General features: G+C 43.4%; 1 protein-coding gene across 2 annotated transcripts in view; it reads left to right on the top strand.

Annotated features, from left to right (window-relative positions):
- thsd7ba (thrombospondin, type I, domain containing 7Ba) overlaps positions 1 to 26,145 on the top strand; it is a 385,664-nt gene that overhangs the window by 187,447 nt on the left and 172,072 nt on the right. For both annotated transcript variants that reach the window (XM_084689263.1, XM_084689262.1), the window contains exons 8-12: positions 2,242 to 2,436; positions 6,621 to 6,852; positions 9,280 to 9,395; positions 10,290 to 10,422; positions 21,842 to 21,945. In XM_084689263.1, coding sequence (XP_084545389.1) covers positions 2,242 to 2,436; positions 6,621 to 6,852; positions 9,280 to 9,395; positions 10,290 to 10,422; positions 21,842 to 21,945 — 780 coding nt within the window. The remainder of the gene's footprint in view (positions 1 to 2,241; positions 2,437 to 6,620; positions 6,853 to 9,279; positions 9,396 to 10,289; positions 10,423 to 21,841; positions 21,946 to 26,145) is intronic.

Here is a 26,145-nt window from a genome sequence, read left to right as displayed (position 1 = left end):
TGGTATTGCATTTATTGTTAGACTTCCGGCTCTTCGGTCGTTTTTATTTTATTAACTCCAGTCAACATTTCTAAAATATCTCCCCCTATAATTTTAGTTCGATTCTCGAACCTGGCTCATACTACTAGCTTTTTCATAGAATAATGTCATGATTTTTGCGAAGTTTGAAACCAACCCGAAATGACATTGGCCGATTTACCTGGAGCTAGACCCAAATGCAGACAGGAAGCGGGGTAGTTTGCAGTGGAACAGTTTATTCAAGCGATTTCGTAGTCCAGGGCAAACAATGGTCTGCAACAGAGTGGCAAGGCAGAGGTACACTGGGGCAGGCAGACTCGTTGGTCGGTGGGCAGTCGGAGGGTCGTAACGAGGCTGAATGGCAGAGGTACACTGGGGGCAGGCAGGTCCGTGGTCGGGAGACAAAACAGGCAGCGATCAAACCCGAGAAGATTTGGACGAGAAAACTCATCAAAATGCTGGAAATGACGATCTGGCAACTGATAGAATACAGAACAGAGGTTAAATACAGACAATAGGGAACACCTGGTGAGGGGTGGAGACAAACCAACAGGTGAAACGGATCAGGGAGTGACAATAACATAGGAAACAGCAGACAAATATAGGCTACCACAGCATTGGCAATGTGACTAAAAAATGTGGAGGTTGAACAAGCACTTCAGAGATGACAGAGAATTTCATTTGTGATCTGACAAATATGGGTACCAAAACCACTGAGAAAAACCGTCATCACCAGCTGCATCACGGGCACAGCAATATCTATCAATAATTCCAGAAATATGTGTGTTATCAACATCATCGATGGCACTGTGCCCTATCTATAATTCCAGGAATCTCTGTGTGTGTACACCAATTATATCATGGGCACTATGCACTATCTATAGTTCAAGGAATCTGTATTTGTGTGTTTCACTGACATCTTAATCACTGACTGCATCACAGGCACTGTGCGCTAGTTTATCTGAACTCAAGAACATGTCATGTGGTGGCTTGTGGAGCTTCTTTACTACCGCTTTGAGTTTGGAAAGAACCTTTTCTTTTTCTCTCTGTTTCTCTCACTAATTTCCCATCTCTCTATCTCTCTCTCTCTCTCTCTCTTTGTTTTTCTCGCTCCCATTTCCTATCTCACTCTTTCTGTTTTGTCATGTCTCCCATTTCCACACCTGGGGAGGGAGGGGGAGACAGCAGGGAAGGAGGGCAAGATAGCAGGGAGGGAGGGTGGAGGGCAGCGGGAGAGGGAGGGGGAGAGCGGGGAGGAGGAAGAGAGTGATAACATAGTGACAAATCTGACCTTGGGTTGTTATTGTTGAACCCAGGTGACAGGTCAGGGACAGGTCATTACTTCTGTTAAACTCTGTTCGACAGAGTTTAACAGAAGTAATGATTCGTACCCTGCAAGGGAGTGCACCACCGCCACTCATGCTCCTGGCAGTACGTGCATCTGAGCACTGTCCCGGTTTTGAAACGATTGTGTCACATTGTGAGGACCATGGGAGCTGAGAAGGTTAACCCAGGGAGAGGAGTACAGCTTTTTTAACTAATGGAGTGTGATGTTAATGTGTAGCGTTGAATCTCTCATCGAAGTGATGACTAACTGATAGTTTGGCAGAGGGGACGTGTAGAAAATTAATGGCACAAGTCTTTAATGGTAATGAGATTAAAACTGAAATCCAGATTGCGTATGACAGCATATTTTCTTTGAGTTGGTGTCTAGACGAGTTAGCTCTGGGTCTCACTCTCTTGAGAAAAGAAGAACTTCACACTCCTCTGATCGTGATCAAAGACCTATTGCAGTACGTTTTCTCCCTATTACTCTCAAAAATAAGACTATGAAACTCAAAATGCCAGTGTTATGGAGTTGGTTTTTATTTGGTCAAACTGTTCAGCCTCTGTTGAATACTGTGTTAAACCTTTTATCTCTAGCAAAATGAAAAACAAGTGAGACCAAAGCAGCTTGTCACAGGAGATACAGTTATTTAAATGTTGTTGATGTTAGTGTTACCGTATATTAGATGCAGTTAGTGTACTATAGATGCCGTTAATGTAGGTAAAATATGCATAATATTACTGTACATAAAGTTACTGTTAGTGATGTTACTGTAGATGATGTAAATACATGTTACTGTAGGTAACAGGACTGTAGGTGATGTTTCTGTGCCATTGTACCCTATCAGCTCTGCTGTCAGACTCCCTCTGTGTTGATTATCTCTTGTCATCCCCCAGGAATGGAGGTGTCATCAGCCCTGTGTCAGGACAGCCCCACTCCTCCCCCGGAGGCAGCCTGTGAGGTGGCCTGCCTTGGGGACTGTGTAGTGGGGTCCTGGTCCCCCTGGTCCTCCTGCTCCAACTCTTGCTCCACCAAGAACGCCGAGGGCAGGCAGAGCCGTACTCGCACTGTCTTGGCACTGCCAGGGGAAGGTAAATGTGATCCTCCTGCCTCTGGACAACATCATTAGACCAATGATCCTGTATGTGTTTACATGGAAATAGGGATCTTGGATAAAATCCGATCACTATCTAAGATAGGTAACTGCGTAATATAATTCTTTATTAGAAGCATTGTCCAGAGAAAGTAACCATGTCTGTGATCTTGGTAGAGGGCAACTCTGATTGTATTTCCAGAATAAGTTAGCTGTTTTGGGATCTGGAGGACCATTTTTGTCAAAAAAAAGTACCTAATACAACTAAATACCCTGTCCTCTTAGACAGGGAAGTTGTTGGCAGCCAAGTACAACTAATGAATCCCTGTAACTGAGAGAATATCTGGATTGCCAGTCGATTAAGCTCATTTACGCCTGTTTAAATCCAGATCTAAAAACGCTGGATAACCTGTCCTTGAATATCTCCTTGTTGGCAGAATGGACTTGGACTAAGTGTGTGTATGTGTGTGACTGTGTGTTTGTGTATTGTGTGACTGTGTAGTACAATATGTGTGTACTGTGTATATGTGTTTCTTGGTATTTATTTAGAGGAGTCATTGACTGGGTTTGTTTGGGTATTTCACACTGTTTCTTAAGTTCTCCGAATAGGGTATGTAACATTGGTTGGGCTGAAAAAGGCCTGGGTGCTGTTTTATGCCCCCCGATACATCCAGTGAAATTTTCCCGGGAAAAAACGCGAGGTTTCTCCTTTTATGGTATGCTCATGAATATATAGATGAGCTGTGCGCTGATTGGTTGGTTTACAACGAGTGAAGCTGCGGAGCGTAACGTTAGCACTACAGCTTAGCAAACAAACTATCGTGATTCTACTCAGCTTCAGTTAGCTCTAGCCATCTTGCTGAAAAATAGATCTGGACAAACATGCATCTTGAATTGTAGATTTACATGACAACACAGGTTATTTATTTGAATGAAACACAGTCATGAACATGAAATAACGTTATCCCCATTGGCAATAAACTAGGCTAAATCATCACACATATTCTACCTATGCTCTTGCGTTAGCAAGCTAAACTAGTTTACATGCCTACAGTCTAGGTGTTTTCGCTATCTAGCTGTTCTTGCATTCCTTGCAAATCAGCATTAATAAAAAGTAGGTGCGCTAGAGTCTAGCTAACATTGACTTGACGGGCATGACGGATGTTTGTCTATACCGTAGCGTAAAAGATCCCTGTGTAGTTCGACCCTCGACACATTTGCGCAAACCATTTAACCAAGGATGGTTTCGAAAACCTGGGACAATTTAAAGCAGGATTTGCTATGAAGCTGTTGCTGAAAAGAGGTGCGTTCCGACCTTATGTTCATCGCAAGCTGTAGTATGATTTTGTCGGTAAAAGTTAGTAGCAATGCTAACGTACCCCAGACATCCCAACCTGCAGAAACCCATCTCTGGGAGGCTTTGCCACCCTCCACCCCGGGACGCAATCCGGTCGCATGATGTACCTCCTCAACCAGCACATAACCCCCCCCCCTCCCCCGAGACGCAATCTGGACACGTGCTATGCTCCTGTCTCTACCAGAAATGACCATTGGACATCCCGGAACTTCCGGGAGACTTGGGATGTCTATCCTTCTATCAGAGAATGTGTAATATAGGGAGAACTACCAATCTTGGGAAACTCCCAGGTTCTGAACTGGTTGCAGTTCCACTCTAGTTCCATGTGAGGGCGTTAATGAGTGAGTGCAGAATGAACTTTTCTCGGGATACAATTTTTTGTTTAGTAATTTGATTTCTGAATTCGAAAGGGGAGGCTAGAAAAAATACACACTGCTGGCTGTATTCTTTTAAAGTTGCCTTTCTGTTCTAAAAAGCCTTACACATGATACGACCAGAGCTACTGCTTTACGGCTCTGGTCACTTCCTTTTTTCTCTCAAGGCATTGACAACACAGCTGACAGGTTAGGCTCTCCCTGTCAATACACATGCTTGAAAGAGTTTTGGCTTGCTAATGTTGTTGCTAATGCTCTGACATTCTGATTCTGCTTTGAGCGGGAGCTCTGGTCTTAGTCAGTCCTTCACTAACCAATCAGCATTCATTAGCAGAATGCTAGCATGTTATGGGCAACAACGATTCACCCTGTAAGAAATCAAAAGGACATAAGTACTCGTTCATTCAACTTTCGACCTATAATCTCTGTTGAACATGCAAAAACTACAATCAAATCGCTGATTTCTCAATGACAATCAGGCGAAAGAGACAAATTTAGCCGTTTAGCTCCATAGTCTCCCATTCAACATGCACTTGCTCGCGATCCCCCCCAGTGGTACTCAGTGGAACTGCAACCAAATTCGGTACAATGGGGCTTAATAGGGAGTGGCAAGGCTCTCCTTAAACAGGCTCTGCTTCTATACAGGATGATATCCTGTATCTAGCACCTGCCTTTCGCCAGTTCTTTCAAATAGATAATCTAGACAGGCATTAGCAATAGGCTAGTCTAGCTAGAGTCATTTTCTAAGTAAGGTATGTTGTGTGTTTAGAAACGTATTTAGCATCCTACCTATGCTAGACACAGGATACGTTAGCATTGCTAATAGGCTAACTGTTAGCGACAAAATCATACTTACAGCTTGCGTTTGTGATGAGCATACGGTTGGAACAGCACCTATTTTCAGCAACAGCGGCTTAGCAAATCCTTTTTAAAATTGTCCAAGGTTTTCATTTGAAACTGTCTGGTGAAATGGTTCGAGCAAATGAATACATTTACTTCACAGGTCTTCTCATAGAAAAACATCAGCCATGCCTGTTGTGTGTCCGGTTCCTTGGAAAGATTATGAAAAGTGTCAGCATTCCCAGTACAGCCTGGAACATTGCATTTATGATGGTCTATTTTCAATATACTTTAAAAACGTTCTAACTTTCTCCTTTGTTGTTCCCATGGAAGTACACAGAGCAGCGCACAGCTAAACTAGTGTCTTAGATCCTGGACCAGAACACCAGAGGGCTGGTCTGTATGTAAATATTGGGGCGTGACAAAAGTTATGCGCTTATTCAAAACCAATTGTTTTACAGTTTCAAGTTGTGAGATTTAGATAGGAAAGAGGTGTCAATGGACTTTGAGGTTCACTGTATGTCCATTTTACCCACCGAACTGTCGTTATTCAACTATGACAAGGTAAAATCGGTTTTGCAGTCACTGACCCCTTTAATGTGTGTGTGTGTGCGCGCGTGTTTGTGTGTGAATTGAACACATGCTGGTGGTAAACAGGTGGGTGGCTAACTGTGTGGCTGTGGTTCAGCAAGAGAAAACATCCCGGGTTGGTGACTCAAAAGAGTTGAGTAATTAAGACAAAAATACACCTGGGCTGCCATGCCACACCGCTGATGATACTTTTCCAGATTCCCCCCTCCCCCCTCCTTGTCTGTCCAGAGCTCTAACAATAAGAACCAGAACATTTTTGTCAGGGTTTTTTCTCTGCAGAGCAGCAGTTCAATGTTATTAGCCAGTACAGCCGCCTTCTCTCCCTCTGTTTCACATTAATATTCATCCAGTCTGCTGTGTCATTCATCATCTACAAACGCTGGTGAAGGCTGTGTATCTGCTGGCCAAAACAACAGAGACTGTCAGTTTCTGAAGTCACGCTGCGTTCAAGGGCACACCTGGCTGGAATGACAACTTCACCTCATAGTGGACCCAGGAGATAAATTCCAATGGATTAGATCACTGAGATGTGTATGTACTGTAGGAAGATGTATTTTATCACTTCATCTTTGAACATCGGCACAGGAGGTGCTCCTGGTTTTGTCTTCAAGGTCACTGTGTCACCATTGGAACACGCTGAGAAATTGTGGTTAGAGTTATTCTGAGGAACAAAACCTGTAACTGGACGGTTGTTTGATGGTAAAGCATGCTTTTGGTGTATTTACACCACTACTTTGAGGTTACACAGGTTAAAAGGGTTAGGGATGAAGGAGTATGCATTACAGTAAAGTCACATTAAACTTGCTTTCAGATTTAATCATAGTCTGTCTACATAATTATTTTGGGATGTTTTTGACAAGGTACTGTGAAGCATCTCTGTGGTACATTAATATGTCATCACTACATTGAGGTGACACAGGTTGAAATAAGAAATTAAAGGGTTAGAAGAGATTAAAGCCACATTAAAGGGGATATTAAACTTGTTGTGACCCTCGTTGTGTCGTTGGTCCTCCCTGCCAGGAGGGAGGGCATGTCCTGCAGGCCCAGCTCTGGAGGAGTGGAAGCCGTGTAACAACCACCCCTGCATGGTGTTTTACTGGGAGGCATTGCTGTGGGGACCCTGCATGGAAGACGCTGCCCTGAGCCTCAATGGAAGCATCCTGTGGAACGGCACCACCACCTGTGCCGTCGGAGCCCAGAGCCGCAAAGTGACTTGCATGAAGATGAATGCCGGACAGGTGATCCCCAAAAGGTACATTCCACCCTTTTGACTGAACATACAGGGCACCCTATCACTCGGTGGGTTACAGGACTATACTGCATTTTGGGGTTGTGATGACTGTACGTATGGAACTATGTATGTTAAACTGAATATTGTTGTCCTTCTCACCCTGCTGAGATCGACATGGTCCCGGGGCCTCCCTAAAACCGTGCCAGAAAGCCCTTGACAGAGAAAGTTGTTGTGGTCCAGGTGTTTCCGGTTTAATGGTTCTTTTGGTTTGGGCTCCACCATCATCTGATTTTGTTTCAGAAAAAGAGTATCTATCAGTTCCTGCCCAGCAAGAGGAGGCATTGTGTTGCAAAGCATTGTGGGGGATAGGTAGATAAATAATTCAAATAGTTTGTCCTGCTTTAGCTCAATATATTATTGACAAGGACAAAAAGCGGTTTATGGATAGGTGTATTTCATGCGCTTGTTGCATGTATGCTTCCCTACCCCACTAATCCCCCCTCCTCTATTTCTAAGAAGACTTTAATGAAAGCTGGCACTGAAGTAGAGCACACGTTCCTGTTCTTCGTTCCTCTGGTAACACATTGTTCATGTGACAAAGCAACTGTCTGCGTATACTGTCATGTATCATATTCCTCAAAGCTGTCTTTGACGTTGAGAGTACATAGTGTTTCTGTGTGTGTGGGTGTATATAGTAGAGCTGGGGTGCTTGTCCTTCTCTACAATACTTCCTGTAGGACTGTGTTGTGGTGCTGTTGCTTCTGCAGCGGCCTGACACAGCAGCTCATTATGCACAGAACTTAGATACCACGTGTCTCAACCCATGTAGTAAGCTTCTCAAGCACGTAGACCTGCACTAGACTAAACGGTGCTGAGAGATTCTGCTGGATGAGTCATGAGGACATTAGTTTTTCAGCATCTCTCCAGCAGCACCATTTCAGAGTGTTGATGTGAAGGGTCAGGAATCCAGGGAACAGCTCTGCTCCTGGAAGAGCCCTCAGAACTGTGTCTTTGATGTTTTCCATCTCATTAAAGTCGATTTTTGTAAGAGAGAGCACTTCTAAGGCTCTTCTCCACAGCTACCACATTTGCATTTTTTGTATCTATCAATGATTGACTAGATAGACAAGGTAGTCTGTCTGTTGGCAAACCATATTCTAGTCATATTCTACACACTGAATTGTGTGAAGTGTGTGTGTTTATGTGTGTGTACAAACATGAGCCACTGAGGTTGGATCCAGTTCACTGATTGACATTTGAATCAGAATGACCAGATTGAGCCTCGTCAGGTGTGTGTGGGGGAGGGGGGACATCAGGGTTGGTCACTGCTCAAGGTACTGGAAACAGATGACAGCACGCCTCAGTGGATTTTTTTTTTTTTTTTTTTTTCAGTGTGCTTGATTTGGCATAATCACAGTGAAAACCCCATGAAGTAGTCCCCCAGGGCCTGTGCTATATAACTACACAGTTAGTTACTTTACCAGCCCATAGACTTCTCCCTTACAGAGTGCTATAAGTAAATCAAATATCTCTTTAACGGCTTTTGCTAAGTCATCCCTGTCAAGAGCAAGACTATTTCATTGGTGAACAGTTTGCATATCTTCACTTTTCTCTGCTTTAATTAGCAGGCATGTTATGGACTCTGATTGATTCCCCTCCTCCAGGACTCTCCTGGGTGGCTGCTGGAGGCTGCTGGGTGATGCTCTCTGTGTTCAGAACTTCAGATAGAGAGATAACACTCTCTCTCGCTGTCTCTCTTGCTCACTTTTCTCTTTCTCACTTTTCTGCTCTCTTTCACTTTCTCTCTCTCTCGCTCTCAAACTCATTCTTCTCTCTCTTGCGCACACCCTTGCTCTCACTCTTTCACTCTCTTTTCGGTTTCTCACATGCATGCACGCACACACACATACAAAAATTCTTATGTATGTTTTCAAAAGACATATGGAAGGCCTCTCCTTCACACAGTACATCCCTGAGTGAGCTGTAGTGATGAACCTGGTGTGTTCATCAGGAAGTGAGGATGGGCTGACATTCTGGAGCAGTGTCCTTGGCTGCGGCTGCATACTAATGAAGTTTCTGCTAATTGATATTCCCAAGTGAAATGGCCTAACAGACCATACTGTAGGCCTGAATAAGCATATGGACATATTACACTTATGAGGGGTATATACCATTGCATGCTGTTATATCTGGCTCTACAGAATGTGAGGTTTTGAGTAGATGCTTTACAAAAGCGACTTGGATGGTGTGAAAACTGTAAATCTTTAAATTTTTCATCAGTTTCCCCCCAGCTCCAAAGGGGAGAAGAGAATATGTCATGTTTGCAGCATGTGAGAGATGTCAAGGACAGGGCAGTTGTTCCTCTGCGGCTGGTGTCCTGTGACTCTCATCACTCATCATTCAGCGCCTGTGGGAGAACAGAATTTCAGACCCCTCTCTGTGCCCTAGGTGTCCAGATTCCACCCGACCGGAAAACATCAGGCCCTGTTTACTTCCCTGTAAGAAAGACTGCGTGGTGACTCCCTTCAGCGAATGGACAGCCTGTCCCTCATCCTGCCAGCCAGGTAGACAGTACCCCTGGGGTCTAGAACTCTCCCCACGAAGCATAATCAGTGCACGTCTATGTGATGTCAGATGCACAATACATTCAGAGCTGTAAATGAAGAAGTAAAGCAAATATAGCCTTAGAGAGTCTTATTAAAACAGAATTATGCAGTGTCCCTAGAAATATATTCATGAAAATTAGAGTGGAAGCATCTTAAGATTAAATCTTTTGGAGCTCATTTAAAATTTAAGTTGTTGTATTAAAGAGGCTATCTTTTGGGAAATGGTTTATTCCCAGATGTCCAATGACAACACTTAAATGTAATGGACAACAGCAACTGTTAGTTGTAATAGGTTGATTTGTGAAAAGCTAAATAATGAAGGGGATTTGACCGATATTTTACAGCGTTTTAGAAATCAAAAGTGTAACTGTTTTAGAGAACTAGGTCAGCATTTCATCTGTAAATACACTTTAGCCTGTTGGCAGCTTTCTTAATTGCACTCTTTCCATATTTATTCATTAGCATGGTGTAACAAGCCTTGAGCCTCAGCCTACTTAAGTTGTTACATCAGTCTGGTTCTTTCTAATAAATTAAATGGCAGCAAAGTGGAAGACTTTGCATCATGTATACTTCTATGATCTTCTTCTACTTCAGCCCCATCAGCAAAACACCTAAAGAATAACTGCACCTGCAGCTTGATAGCTGAACGTGTCTGAGTTCATTTAAATCCTTCCAACTCAAACTGAATGCTTCAAGTGGTGTCTTATTTACCCACAGAACCAAGGTTTGGTTTGAAATTAGAGTAGTGTTTACCTGTTATGCAGACTTTTATTCATATTTTAATTGTAGTCTGTCCATCCTTGATATTTCTTTGAGTCTGGTGTACATTAAAGGTGTTTCTGGTTCTACCAGCCAACGTCACAGCAGCCAGACAATCCCGGTACAGGACCATCATCCATAGGCCAGCCCACGGGGGCCAGGAGTGTCCTGACACACTCTATGAGGAACGAGAGTGTGAATCCCTTCCTGTTTGTCCCATCTACTGGTAAACACACAAACACAAATTTTCAACTGTGAAATAGCAATGTTTGTGTTAAAGTGTTTTGTTAAAACTTCAGCTTTCTGACTGCAGGTTTAGAAACAGTTTAAGAAAGAGAGGCAGCTTACTGTACAGTTATGTTAAAGGAGTCATTGACTGATTTTATAGGGAATTTCACACTGTTCCTTAAGGTCTCCGAATAGGGTATGTAACATTGGTTGGGCTGAAAATGGCCCGGGTGCTGTTCTATGCGCCCTAATGCAATCCTGTGAAATAGCCCTAGAATGAAACGAGAGGTTTTCTCCCTTTTATGGTATGTAGGGATGAACGATTTCGGAAAATAAGCTAATTGCAATTATTTCGACTAATATAGCAATTGCGATTATTATATGATTTATTATGAATAAATATAGATATATACTTGTGGGAGCAGCCTAGCTGACTCACTAGCCTAGGACCTAAAGTTATTTTGTACTCAATACAAATGTCAAAAATAAAAGTCCATTATCCAAAAAGTGTATATTATTGTATGTTTACTGATCAGCTTAAAATAAACAATATAACAAGATACGGATAGTATTTTTAACAAGTAAGTATAGGTCAAAAGACTGTGGTGCTTCAAGGTCCAAAAGCTTATGACTGTTTAGCAGGGATTCTTGGCTTTTAAATGCAAACAAACAGCCAATCAAATTAGGCAGAAAATGGCTACAACATAGCCTGGCTGCCAGCCCAACTTGCCCCACCCACAAAAAAATTGGATCGGGAAGTTGGGTCTGGGGTAGCTCGGTTGGGGAAAAAGTATGTCTGAACAGGAGCTGTTCGGACCAATCAAATTGTCAGGGCGGGCTTTATACGATGATGGACAGATGATCAACAGTAACGTAATCAACCACGTCACCAAAGAGCGCTTGGGTTGAATTTGTTTTCAACAAACAACATACTACGTTGCTCTGATTGGTTGTAGGTATATCCAATTGAGCGAAGAGGCATTCAGTTGAAACAGTTCAGTTGAAACACGCCCCATACTCACAGCCCAACGGAGCGGTTTCAGACTCATATTCTGACTAGAATTATGAGTATGACAACGTCAGGCTAGCTACAACATATCTCGGCCCCTAATTTACTAGGCCTTAGCATATCAATTACCAACTTAAAACTTCAAATTGGGGCCAACAACATTTTTGTAAAGCTTCTTTTAAGCGAGGATCTTCTTCTTTTCACAAGTAAATACAGGTAAATATAAACATGTAAGTATTTACAGTCTTATCAAACTTTCTCTTTAATCTTAATTCTTCACCCTGCAATAAACAAAGTTTTGTTATGGGTCTGTGAATGACACTGGTCTTGGTCCGGACCTCAGCGCTTCGGACAACTCATTTGTAGTCTGCCATCACCTTCATGATTCTGCCTTACAACCAGTAGTTCCTTGGCAGTAATGAATCAGCGACGAGGACAACATCTCCAAACTTGAAACCTCTCATCAGGCCGAGCCACTTTTGTCGTTCTTGCAGGAGCGGTAGGTACTCATGAGTCCACCTCCACCAGAATAGATCCGCCATGTATTGGATTTGTCGCCAGCAATGAAGGGCATAGACATCCTTAACGAACACGTGGAAAGCTGGGCTGTGCCTTCAAGGTGAGCAGATGATTCGGTGTCAGTGATTCGAGAACGTTGGGTTGTTCTGTGTTGGTGGTTAAGGGTCTCCCATTGATGATGCTCTCCACATCGCATAGAAGAGTTTGTAGTCCTTTGTCATCTAAAGGCCCCGTCACACCATAACGTTCTTGTCAAAGTTCTCTGAACGTTGTAATCGTTCAATTTCGAGCGTTCTAGGGCGAGGTGGACACATCTGGCGTGTGACTAACGTGTGACTATAACGCATGACTAGTGTGGGACTGACGCATGGTAACCCTAACCACCATGGTGGGATGCAGCAGGAGGGTTGAAAGTCCACTGCACACCTTTTTTCATCTTGGCTTCATTAATACGAGACAGGTCTCTGCTAATGCTTCTCACAGCTCTCGTTCAGCGCCGACGAAATTTGTGCCATTGTCGGAACAAAGTATTGACACTTGTCCTCTTCTGGCTTGGAAATGCCGCAGGGCATTAATATACGAATCAGTGTCAAGGGAATGGGCTACTTCTAAATGCACTGCTCTCACAGTTAAGCATGTGAAAAGCACTCCATAACGCTTCACCTTGACACGTCCTCTTCTGACCTTGATAGATCCAAAATAATCCACACCCATGTTGGTGAAGGGTGGTTTGTCAGGAAGCAGACAATCTTGCGGCAGGTCCGCCATTTTTTCTCTCCTGTCTTTGCATTCAGTCTTCTACAGAGATTGCACTCTGTAATCACTCTTCTTGCTGCTGCCTTGGCTCTTGGTATCCAATACCGTTGTCTAAGTCTGGCTAACACGTGGTTTCTGCCTCCTGGTCCAGTCTCTTGGTGGATGTGGTGAAGAATAAGGTGGGCTATTCTGTGTTGTTTATGCAGAATGGCAGGATGCATGGCCTCCTCGGGCACAGCCGATCGGTTCAGACGTCCTCCTTCCCTCAACACACCATATTCGATGTATGGATCCAGTTTGAAAATTGGACTATTCCTTTTCACACGGGAGCATCCTGTGTGCAAGGCCTTTATCTCTTCAACATAGGTTTGTCAGTGACTGAATTTGATCAGTTCTATTTCAGCTCTGGATATATCTGCCACAGTAAGTGTTCTTTGTTCCAGGTTTTTCTTACATTTACATTACATTTTTACATGTATTCATTTAGCAGACGCTTTTATCCAAAGAGACTTACAAGAGAGAGCTTTACAAAGTGCATAGGTCACTGATAATAACAACAAGATAGCCCCAAAGCATTGCGGGTAGCCAAAACAAGAAGCACACATTGTGAACAACCCAAAAATAAGTGCCAAAGGGAAGAACCATAAGAGCATGTAGTTAAGCAAGTTACAATTAAACAACATGAATCTCTAAGTGCAAGTGTACCTGTAGAAAAAGCAAGCAACAGTAAAAATAAAAATAAGATTAACTAAAATAGAATATTTTGTAGGGAATACAACAGTTTAAATCAGTTACCACTAACCAACAAGAGCAACAACTGTCTAAGCAAGAGTCATTATGATCCTTGAGGAAACTAGCATTCGGTTCAGCAAACCATTCCTAAGTACCGTTGTACTCCTGGAACAAGTGCGTCTTGAGCCTTCTCTTGAAGGTGGAGAGACAGTCTGTGTCTCTGATGGAGGTGGGGAGTTGATTCCACTACTGGGGGGCCAGGCAGGAGAAGACCTTGCGGTGGGACCACCAGGTGGTTGTCTGAAGAAGACCATAGGTGGCGGGTGGGGGTGTAAGGCTGCAGGAGAGACTTGATGTTGTCGCAGTCCTTTTCACTGCTCGGAAGGCCAGTACCAGGATCTTGAATCTGATGCGGGCCGTGATGAGTAGCCAGTGGAGGGAAATTAGGAGCGGAGTAACATGGGAGTGTCTGGGTAGATTGTAGACCAGGCGGGCCGCTGCATTCTGAATCCTCTGAAGAGGGCGGGTTGTGCATGCTGGGAGGCCGGCGAGCAGCGAGTTGCAGTAGTCAAACTTGGAGAGGACAAGTGCTTGGACAAGCAGCTAGGTGGAGTGCTCAGACGAGTATCTCCTGATCTTCCAGATGTTGTAGAGGGTGAATCTACACGACCGGGAGACCGCAGCAATGTGGGCCATGAGGGAGAGCTCATCATCCATGGTAACCCCAAGGTTCCTGGCAGAGGAAGAGGGGGTCACCGTCGCAGATCCCAGGGTGATTGAGAGGTTGTGGGAGATGGAGGGTTTGGCCGGGATGATGAGAAGTTCTGTTTTGGCGAGGTTCAGCTGGAGGTGGTGCTCGGTCATCCAGGCAGAGAAGTCTGAGAGGCAGGCCTCAATCCTAGCTGAGATCCCCGGATCGGTCGGGGGGAACGACAGATACAGCTGCACGTCGTCAGTGTAGCAGTGGTAGGAGACGCCATGGGAGGCGATGATTGGTCCAAGTGACGTGGTGTACAGAGAGAAGAGGAGGGGTCCAACGACGGATCCCTGTGGGACACCAGTGGAGAGCTGGCGAGGGTCTGACAGTTTGCCTCCCCAGGAGACCTGGTAGGATCTTTTTCCTCAAAGAAGGAGGAGAAGTCGTCTGCTGTCAGGGTGGGGGAGGTGGATTAAGAAGGGTGGAGAAGGTAGAGAAAAGTTTGTGGGGGTTTGAAGCGGAGTTAATTTTGTTCCGAAAGTAGAGGGTTTTAGTACCAGTTATGTGAGAAGAGAAGCATTTAAGGAGGGAGTGATACTTATCAAGGTCCAGACCGTCTTTGGACTTGCGCCATCTCCTCTCAGCTGCTTGAAGGGTGGACCGTTCTTCACGAATAACATCCGTAAGCCACGGGCAGGAGGGAGAAGATTGTGCAGGCCTGGTTGACAGGGGACAGAGAGAGTCAGTTAAAGTGGTTAACAGGGTGTCGGTGGCAGTGTTAGTGGGGTGGGACAAGAACTCGTCAATGGGAGGGAGGGAGGATGTTACAATAGAGGAGAAATGGGAGGGGGATAGGGAGCAGAGGTTGCACCGGAAAGTTATGAGGGGAGGAGAGGTAGGAGGAGTTGGAGGGAGAGAGACAGAGAATTGGATAAAGTAGTGATCAGAAATGTGCAGTGGGGTTACAGAGGTTACGTCAGTGATACAGTTACGTGTCAGGAAGAGGTCTAGCTGTTTGCCTGCCTTGTGGGTTGCCGGTGTGCTCAGCAGTGTCAGGTCGAAGGAGGTCAGGAGAGACAAGAAGTCGACGGCCTGCGTTCCTTGGAGGTGGATGTTGAAGTCCCCAAGGACTATCAGGGGGGTTCCATCATCCGGGAGGACGCTGAGGAGCATGTCCAGCTCCTCCACAAAGTCGGCTAGCGGTCCTGGTGGGCGATAAAGAACAATTAAGCATGCTTTGATAGGATCAGTTAGCATCACATAATGGTGTTCAAATGATTTGGCAGTAACAGAGAGTGGTGTGGATCTGTATTTAATATGTGGGGAAAGACCTGTCCCACCACCCCGCCCGGTTGAGCGGGGTGAGTGAGTGAAGGAGTGGTTGACGGAGAGAGCAGCTGGAGTTGCAGTGTTCTCTGGGCGGATCCACGTCTCTGTCAGCGCGAGGGCATGAAGAAAAGCATGGGATGCTAACGCCGGGATGAAGTCTGCCTTGTTCACAGCAGACTGGCAGTTCCAGAGCCCTAAAGAAAGAGAGAGGGCAGGTGGAGAAGATCTGGATAGGTAGTGAAGGTTAGAAGTTGACCGTATATACTTTGTGACATGTCTATGTCTACGGGTAGTGTAATGAACAGGAATGCTAAGGAAACACATGCTAGCTATGAATAAGTTCTAGGTATAATATAATCTAAATATGAATAGGTTGATACTTATCAGAAGAGGTGATCCGCCTCATCGGCCTTCCTCGGTGGACTCCCGCAGGTAGACTCCCTGTCTTTATTCGACTGAGTCTTTGTGCACCGAGGCTGCCAGGCGAGGCTGCCTCTGTAGTGCTAGCCGCCTTAAATATGCTATTGCGAAGATATAACGCCCCCAATTACTGTCAAACAAAAGAATACCCTGAGTACCCTGAAACCGAAAATGACTCACTGGCTAGCTACTTTTTGATCAGTTTAAACTGGTTATCTAACTGCTGACCCTTCAGCTCTACCCAAGAGACTAAGTTTTAGCTCAACTCAATATTATACTACAGCCTTGATCACTCGCAGTCAATGCGGCGGTCTCGATGTTCACTTCAGCAGGACACTATACGCTCTCAGCTGATTCCAGATGACTGCAGCTTTTAAACCTAGACCTAGAATCTACAACGCCCCCAATTACTGTCAAACAAAAGAATACCCTGAGTACCCTGAAACCGAAAATGACTCACTGGCTAGCTACCCTTTGACCAGTTTAAACTGGTTATCTAACTGCCGACCCTTCAGCTCTACCCAAGAGACTAAATTTTAGCTCAACTCAATATTATACTACAGCCTTGATCACTTGCAGTCAATGCGGCGGTCTCGATGTTCACTTCAGCAGGACGCTGTACGCTCTCGGACATGTCACCATCTGCTGATCAACCATGGATTTGTGCCTTTTTGGATCATTCTCTGTCAGCTGCATGCTCCGCTCCAAGTTGTTTCTTTTCTCGCTCAAGTGTTGCAACGTCCTTTTCAAGTGCAGAATCCAAGTTGTGGCCTTTTTCAACTTCTGCCAACCAGAGTAATACTCAACAAGCTGATCCAATGGATCTGTGCATTCGTCCAGATTTGTGCATGACACAAGCAGATGTCTTCACCTCAACATCATCTCCTGTAAGATAAGTACACTATTCAGGTTGTTCTGGCCACTCGCTTTCATTCTGCAGGAAACTAGGTCCCTGAAACCAGCTCTCACGTTCCATGAAACTCTTGGTCTTCAAGCCTCTTGAAGCTTGATCTGCTGAGTTTTGAGAGGTGTTGACATACTTACACTGAGACATTGTTTGAGCCTCTCTAATGAAGGAAACACGGTTTGCCACAAAGGTTTTGAAATGAAGGACATATTTTCAATGTATCTTAACACTGATGTACTATTTGTCCAGACGACCGACTCGATCAGGGGAACTTCAAGTTCTTCTCTCACCATCCGATCCAACTTGACTGCAATCATTGCTGCTGTCAAGTCCATTCTCGGGATCGGGATCTGTATGAGTGGAGCGACTCTAAACTTTACCATAAAGAAGGTTACGTTTCTCACCCTGATCATTCATTGACATGCGATACGACACAACGCCATACCCATCTTGACTTGCGTCTGAGAAGTGGTGAATTTGAGCAGCCTTTGTGGACCCAACTGGGGCTTGAAACATCGGTTCCAACTGAGTTCTGAAAACTTGCCTAGGTCTTTCTGCCACTTCATCCATGTTTGGCGTGGCTTGTCAAGGATTTCTTCATCCCAACCTTTCTTCTCTTTGCATAGATCTCTCAAAATGAGCTTGGCAGGTAAGAGCAGTGGTGCCAAAAAGCCCATTGGGTCATACACCGAACTAACAATGGATAAGATGCCGCGTCTTGTGCATGGCTTGTCTGGCAGGTTTATCTTAAACATAAAGCTGTCAGTGCTTGTGCACCATTGCACACCTAATGCACGTTCCACTGGCAGTTCCTTGTGCTCCAAGTCTAAATCTTTGGCTTCAGCTGCTCGTTCGTGTTCAGGGATGGAGCCCAGCAGGACTCGACTGTTGCTGACCCATTTGGTCAAATGGAAACCACCACTGGCACACAACGTTATCAGCTCCTTCACAAGAACAACGGCTTTGTCTTCTGTAGGTACTGACTTCAGGCAGTCATCCACGTAGAATTTCTTCAGCACTGACTGTATGGACTCTGTGCTTCTTGTTGCTGCATCTTCCGCTGTTCTTCTCAGTGCATATGACTCACAACTAGGGGATGATGTAGCTCCGAACAGATGCACACACATTCTATACTCCTCTACTTCCACATTCAGATTGCCGCCTGGCCACCAGAGATAGCGTAGCAAATCTGCATCAGCGTCTGGAGTCCGCACTTGGTAGAACATGGATTCGATGTCCTCCATCATTGCGACAGGCTCCTGTCTGAATCTCAGCAACACTCCGATGAGGGTGTTTGTTAAGTCAGGTCCTTGCAACAACTGGTCATTCAGCAACACCCCTTGATACGTTACAGCACAGTTGAAGACGACTCGCAGTTTCTTCTTTTTTGAATAGTACACCCCATGGTGTGGGATGAACCATACTCTTCCATCGCTGCAACTCAACTGCTCTTCTGGAACCCTTGTTGCGTAACCTTTCTCCAGAATGTTGTTCATGAAAGTCTTGTACTCTTAAAATAAGTCTGTATTCCTACTGAACTTCCTTTTTAAGGAGTTAAGTCTCTGTTCAGCAATGCCACAGTTGCATGGCATCTTCACCTTGTCATCTTTCAAAGGCAGCTTGATGCAAAAGTGACCATCCACGAGTTGCGCTGATGTCGTCACCGTATGCATGAACTGCTTGTCATGTTGAGAATGTTCTTGTCGGTCATCACATTGTCTTTCTGGGAAATCCGCATTGTAATGTTTCACCAACATGTCTATGTTCATCACAGAGATTTGATTGACAAGGAAACTCTGCTGTTTACCGTCATCTGATTAGTTTTCTTGGCATCTGCTGATTGGCCCATTGACGACCCAACCAAGAACTGTCTTCACAGCGTAAGGTCCGTTGTTCTGACTACTGATGATCTCCCAAGGCTCCATGGCTTTGAACCCGTTGGCGCCAATGAGAAGACCAACTTCTGCTTCTAGTTTTGGGAGATGAACTCGACTCGGGTAAGACCGCTTCACCAAATCTTTCTTATGTGGTATGTCGGCTTTCTTTGCAGATATGTCTGGAGTGTACACATTGGGCATCTGGATGTATTCTTCTCCATCTAAGCCACACACCTCCAGGTCGGTAAGTACATAGCTACTCACTTTCTGTTCTTGGGCTATGATTTTGTAGCAGGAATTCTGTCTTTCTGCTATGTTCAACTTCTTTGCCAAGTCTTCAGTACAGAAAGTTGCTGTGCTTCCTTGATCCAGGAATGCATAGGTCTGTACAATCTTTGTGCCTTTCCTGTGTTTTATCTGCACAGGTACAATGGGAAGAATACACTCTCGGCCCCAGTATGATCATCTCTTCTACACGCTGCGGACACAAGTGCACTTGTGACTTCTCTTGTGCCCTGTGAGCCATCATCTGCACCAATCTTCTCTGAGGCAGCATATTCCCTCATAACGTGCAAGATAGCTTGGTGCTTGAGTGAACAATCTGAGCATTACGCTTTTTTCTTAGAGTCCTTGGACATATGACCTGCTGTCAGACATCAAAGCAAAGCCAGTTTGTTTTCAGGAACTGTATTCTTTCTTTCAAAGGCTGTTCTCGGAACTCTGCACACGTTCAGTGCACGGTTCTTCTGACAGTAGTGACAAGGACTTTGGAAAACACGTATTGACTTAACTAAAAAAGGTTTCTTCTCAGGCTGGTCTTTAATGACATCTTTTCACTTGCAGACGTGTTTACAGTAGGGCTGTCAAAGTTAACGCGTTAACGCAATCTCACTTTTACACGACAATAAAAGAGCTGTTAGCAGCGTTAGCGGTAGCAGCAGCAGCGTTCACTTCGGTAATATGGCAGACAACACTCGCAAAAGAAGCGAGCAGCTGACTGGGTTCATGACGATAGAAACTGATATGTTCAATATTAAGGTCAATCTGTGGTTGCTTAAGTATATGAAGAATATTTGAGTGAGATTTGAATATTATGGAGCAGGATATTGTAGTAGGCTTTAATGTATTTTACATTCCAGAATAAGTCTAATTTGTGGATGTTTATTATACAGCAGTATAGTTTGTGAGTGAATAAAACTCCATCACAATTTAAGTTGTGTTCCATTTGAACTTGTTAGATGGACATTATCATCCAGTTAGGCCTCTCTGAAGTTAAGTACACCCTTTTAATGTTTTTCCACAAAAACATAATTTATTGGGGTAACATTTTTACAGATTACATAGATTGAATATGAAATAATGCGATTAATCGCGAATACATATTTTAATCGCTTGACAGCCCTAGTTTACAGCAAAGCTGCTTTTCCTAGACACACCGTTTGCGCTATTGAGTGGCTTCTTGAAGCTGTTCTGACTATCTGCAGTGGAGTCCAGGATGTCTCCAAACAATGGGTCATTGGAAACCTGCTTCATAGACGGGAGTTCAGAAGATCAGGAAATCTGTCTCTTTTTCCACTTTCTTGGATGTTATATGCACAACCTCTCCATCTTTCCTTCAATTTGTATGGAAGTTTGGACAAGATTTACTTCATGTTGGTGGGATTGTTCATTTCGTCCATGTAATCCACGTCATTCATTGTGTTGCAACATCCAATCAAGAACGATGCAAAGGCGTTGCAAATGAAGGAAAACGTACTGCCACCACCTCTTAGAAAATATTTTGCTAAATCAAAGCTAAAAGTAGGCTAATAACATGTGCGTTCCACTACAGCTAGCTAGCTACCGTTTTGGAAAAAAAACTTGCGCTGTGGGGGCCGTCGGAAATATTTAGAGCATCTAAAGGTTAAATCTTAAAAGAAAAGAAACACTGTCTGAACATTTCTGATCCAGTCAGTAGCCTAACAAAAACATGGCACTGACAGCCATAGTGATCCTCCTGTATGTATATCACTGAGGGGCATCATATCTTTCGTGATGAACACTGTTACTGCTTGAGGAATTTCGTACATGAATATGGAGTTAAGCTTTGAAACATTTCGATCAGGGATCCTGTCGGGTGTTATTTGGCTTTTTTGATACACTGGTGTTCAGCATTTTAGCTATGCATCGTACATGGCTTTGTGGTGTTGCCGAATTAGGTTGATGGTGTTGCCCCGTGAGGTAGCAATGTTAGCCAGGCAGGTAAATGCAATTAATTGTTCAGCCCTAATGACATGCTCATGAATGATGAGCTCAGATGAGCTGCGTGCTGATTGGTTGGTTTACAACAAGCGAAGCTGCGGAGCAAAGACGCAATATAGCCAAACATGGATTGTGAATTGTAGATTTACATTACAACACAGGTTATTTATTCAAATGAAACACAGTCTGGAAAATGAAATAACGTTAGCCCCATTGACAATCAACTAAATCATCACACATTCTACCTATGCTAGATACAGGAGACGTTAGCATTGCTAATAACTGTTAGCGACAAAATCATACTTACAGCTTGCGGTTGTGATGAACATACAGTCGGAACAGCACCTCTTTTCAGCAACAGCGGCTTAGCAAATCCTGCTTTAAATTATCCATGTTTTCAAAACTGTCTTTGGTGAAATGGTTCAAGCAAATTAATAATTGAGTGTGGAATTTCACAGGGATTTGTGTTTGGTTCCTTGGGAAGACTGAAAAGTGTCAGCATTCCTTGTATAGCCTGCAACACTGCATTTTTCAATATCCTTCAAAAACTTCAAAACTTTCTTCTTTGTAATTCCCAAGTAAGAAGTACACAGAGCAGCGCGCAGCAAATTTTGGGGCATGATAAAGACAAAAAAGTGGAAACCAACCGTTTTACAGCAGCGGTTTCAAATTGTGAGATTTGCACAGGAAGGAGGTGTCAATGGACTTTGAGGTTCACTGTATGTCCATTTTACCCACCGAACTGTCGTTATTCAATTATGACAAGGTAAACTCGGTTTTGCAGTCAATGACCCTTTTAAGAAAGGAGATATGAAAGTAGACCATAAGTGAAGAAATATATTTTCATATTGCCATCCAATATGCAGATTGCTTGCCATCCAAGCATTCTGTTTTTAGTTGTGTAACGTCCATGCCTTGACATCCTTGTAGGTGGAAGACACACAAGTGGCAAGCATGCACACTGGTCCCAGACTCAGTCCGTCAAGGAATGGCAGGACCAGTAGAAGCTTGTGGCAACGGATTAGAGACAAGAGGTGAGTTTTTTTCTCTTCACCCCTCCCCTCTCCAGAGATAGTTTTAGCAGATCTCTTTATTGCGCCATCCCCTGTTGCAGCTCCTATCACTCTCCCCTCTTCCCCATCAGAGCTGTTACAGCCTTCTGAGGATAGTTCTCTGACATTGTCCTTAATTGTGATGACACGCTAGTGATTGCAGCACAAAGAAGCTGCCAATTTTCTCCACTGAACATGAGAGCTGGGCAGTGGAAACTGTGAAGAATAAAATAATAAAAACGTGTGTCACCACGGTGATTCACAGTCAATATATGCACTCCTGGAGATGACAGGAGCTCTTACAGAGATAGAGGAATAATTAACCCCTACACTGCCATGTGTTGGAAACACAAACATACCATATACACACATTCACACACACACATACCGGCATGGTATGTGTCACACACACACCTACACATACCTTAGACACACACACACTTTTTACTCATTTATGCGGTGTTCCCCCACACATTTCGTTCCTGCATCAGAACTTGTGGTTTGCATTGAGGCAGTCGAACACAAGATGCAGACAAACCAATTACACAACCATATATCAGCCATGGCATGTTCACAGCCATTTAAAAAAACATTCTAAGACCAAGAAGCCCCATCAATGGAGATTTATAGTGGTTGTTAAAATGAATTACTTCCTTTGTTATGCCTGGAGACTGAACTGGCCTCAAGTTCAATGTCAGGAACCAATACTTGCCTTTACACCAATCATGTGTTTTGTTGGACTGTCCTTCTCTTCTATTTTCAATGTGCAATAGTTCGGAGTTCTAAAAGGAGTAGGAAACAGGTAGACAGAACAGTTCTGGAGATCAGATAGCACATGCACCAAATAAAACCCGAAGTGTCAATTAGATCATTTCAGACTTGGCAGACACATTTTCAACACTGTTATTCCAAGAAATGACTTGTTAGAGGGAATTTATTATATAATACTATTATATACGTTTTCATGTTATTATCATAATATTGTTGTCTAATAGGTGTTCTTTATGCTGCTATCCAGTAATAATATACTCTGTGACAAAATAACAGGTTACCTCAAATTATTGTAGACTTTTTTTTTTTTTCAAACCAAGAGGAAGAGTTGAATATCTTTAAGAGTATGGAGATGATTCTGAATAGGAATTGTCAATTGGCTGTGTTGGGTTGAGAATAACCTGTACTGACCTTTAGTACTTATTATTTGAATATGATTATAATATCAGCAAATTACCTGTGACATTTCAAGAACTAAGTTTTAGGCCAGAATGGTTTATGATAGTGGTAGAAAGCAGTCATTAAAAATAATGAGAAAGTGAGAGTATTATTTAAAACAGAGATACGATAAGACAAGATAGTTTATTAATCACCAGGATGGGGACTTTGCAGCACCAGAAAGAAAGAAAAATAATACGAGATAATAAAATAAAAAAATACAACAGACAAATAATAAATATACAACTTAAATATGCATACATGAACATAATATAAACAATATGAACATAGGTAAAAACAGTATAAACACTTCATGGTTTCATGAACAACAATATGGACATACAAATATAGGACACCAGTGTAAACATATAAGCAAAAAAACTAACGAAAAGAAAATATACAATGTAACATGTACAGTATACAGAGAATTAGATGATGGCTGTGGTGAGGTCAGGGTAAGATGCTCCGTCTGGCACCTGGTGGGACAAGGCTGTGGCTAAAGGTACTCTCCATCTGCCACAACTTATCATAGAGGGAGACTGTGGTGCTCTTGACACCGATCTGTAACCACACTGGCTTACGTCACCAACAGAAAACTTTCTAAAATCCATCCAACTTCCAAATTGTATTAATATTTTGACAACCATGTCCGCCAATGTGTAACTCTGCATCACAATGTGCCCATGGTACACAAGAACTCCTGTCATCCTCCAGAACTCCTTCTGAGGCAGCTCTTAGAAGCTAGCTTCCCATGGAGTAAAACAGCATTGACAATAACAAAGTCTTCCTTGTCACCATGCTGTACAACACTGCGGAACACAAGCCCAACAGTAGGTTACCTACTGTAATCTGAGGGCGCTTTGCAGATGTCGACTCTCAGGTGTATCAGCAGTCTCAGAAAGGAGACTTTCACAGCAGTTGGAGGCGCTGGAGGGGGGATTCAGGTGAGCGAGCTTGGAAATGTCTGGCTGAAACATTCATCAGCATAGGACTGAAAAAATATCTGTGTGAGGGATAGTATAAGCAGTAAATTGCATCCAGTGAACCAGCGATGGTGGAATCTCTTCAAGAAGGCAAAGAAAAGTTGTGTGGTTTCTAAGACAATGAAACTGACCTTCATTACGTAGTACTTGAGACTGTATGAGAGATAATGACTGTTAATCTTTAAATACTACCCAGCTCTAATAGACACCCCATATTACTCTGGGTCAGTGGAACAGTGCAATGCCACCTACCATTACTTTTGTGTAAACAGCAGTGTATTCACACGGTATATTTCAGATTTAATCATAGGAAAATATAGCTAATGTTTGCTAGCTACATGGAACGTTTTCTGTTATGTTGTCTGTGATAGAAGTGTGTGACAGTGTCAGAAATAGCTGTTTTCTTCATAGACCTCTCTTTCTCAAGGTCAGAGATAGAATGGTGCCGTAGCCTTAAAAAACACAAAGGAACTTAACACTTATTTAATCTGCTCTCGACTCAGCAGCAGCCGTAGCCTGGCTGCCAGCCCAACTTCGCCCCGCCCACAAAAAAATTTGGTCAGGAAGTTGGGTCTGGAGGCTCTCGTATTGGGAACAACTATATAAAACCAGGATCTGGGCGGACCAAAGAAATTGTCAGGGCGGGCTTTATACGATGATGGACAGATGATCAACAGTAACGTAATCAACAACATCACGAAAGAGCCCTTGGGTCGAATTCGTTTTCAACAAACAACATATTACGTTGCTCTGATTGCTTTTGATTACTCAAAAAAAGTAATAGATTACACATTACTAGTTACTTTTTAAAGTAATGCTTTAATTTACTAGATTACTCTTCTGCAAGTAACTAGTTACATTACTTTTGGATTACTCCGTAACATCACCTGAGATGCACTTGCCAAATAACAATATATGTACCATATATGTGCCCAAATCAACTCAAGTTATTATAATGACGACAGGGGCCAGTTGCATAAACTTAGTTTAAGACTAGTCTTAGCCTAGTCTTAAATTGTCAGGTAAGACTAGTCTAATTAAGCCTGTCTGTTGCATAAATAGTAAGACTGACTTAATTTGAGGTAGAAAAGTTAGCCACCTCTCCCCCTGGCTAAACCTTGCAGTAAGGTCTGAGTTGCTATGGCAACGAACTGTTAGAATGTTGGAGGGCATCATTTTTTCAACTGAAAAGGACAAGAAAGAAGCAACTTTTATTTTGGTTTGAGTGTAGCTAGCTTTCTTAGTACTATATCTAGAAGATGGCAAATATATGGTTTTTGGAAAGAGCCCTAAGAAGAGAGAGAGTATTCAGGGACAGATGCAACCCATTAGAGATATACTCTTATCCTGAACTAATCGAGAGGTTTCGGTTTCCTCAAGAAACTATCCTTCTGCTAGCTGGAAAACTAAAGGATCGCATAACCCCTGGAACAGCAAGAAACAATAGCGTTCCTACAGCTTTGCAAGTGTGTGTGGCATTAAGATTTTATGCCACAGGGAGTTTCCTAAACTCTGTTGGTGATGCTGTTGGACTTCATAAATCATGTCTCAAGGATTGTGTACAGGGTCTCCAGTGAAATCAGCAAGATGCTTCCTGAATTCCCCAAAAACCTTAACGCCTTAAATAAGCTCAAAGTGGAGTTTCATTCAATTGCGGGATTTCCTAATGTAGTAGGAGCAATAGATGGGACACATGTAAGGCTGCAGGCCCCCTCTTCGGATGAGCATCTATATGTCAACAGAAAGGGATACCACCGCATTAATGTGCAAGCAATATGTGACGCCAATTAAATAAAAAATAAAAAAAATGTGTTATTTGTTTTGAAACTGCAAGTGGCAGCTCGGATCTAAGACGGATTCGAGAGACCGCAGATAGAGTGCGGCTTGTCTGGGTTGTTGTATGTTTGGAAACTGCACGAGGCAGCTTGGGTCTAGGACAGATTCGAAAGACCGCAGATAGAGTGCGGCTTGTCTGGGTTGTTTTATGTGC

Source organism: Hypomesus nipponensis, chromosome 23 (assembly GCF_054491055.1).
Source record: "Hypomesus nipponensis isolate SF chromosome 23, ASM5449105v1, whole genome shotgun sequence".
NCBI lineage: Eukaryota > Metazoa > Chordata > Actinopteri > Osmeriformes > Osmeridae > Hypomesus > Hypomesus nipponensis.
Note: the sequence above shows the minus strand (reverse complement) of the source record. Positions and strands in the feature narration are given on the sequence as shown.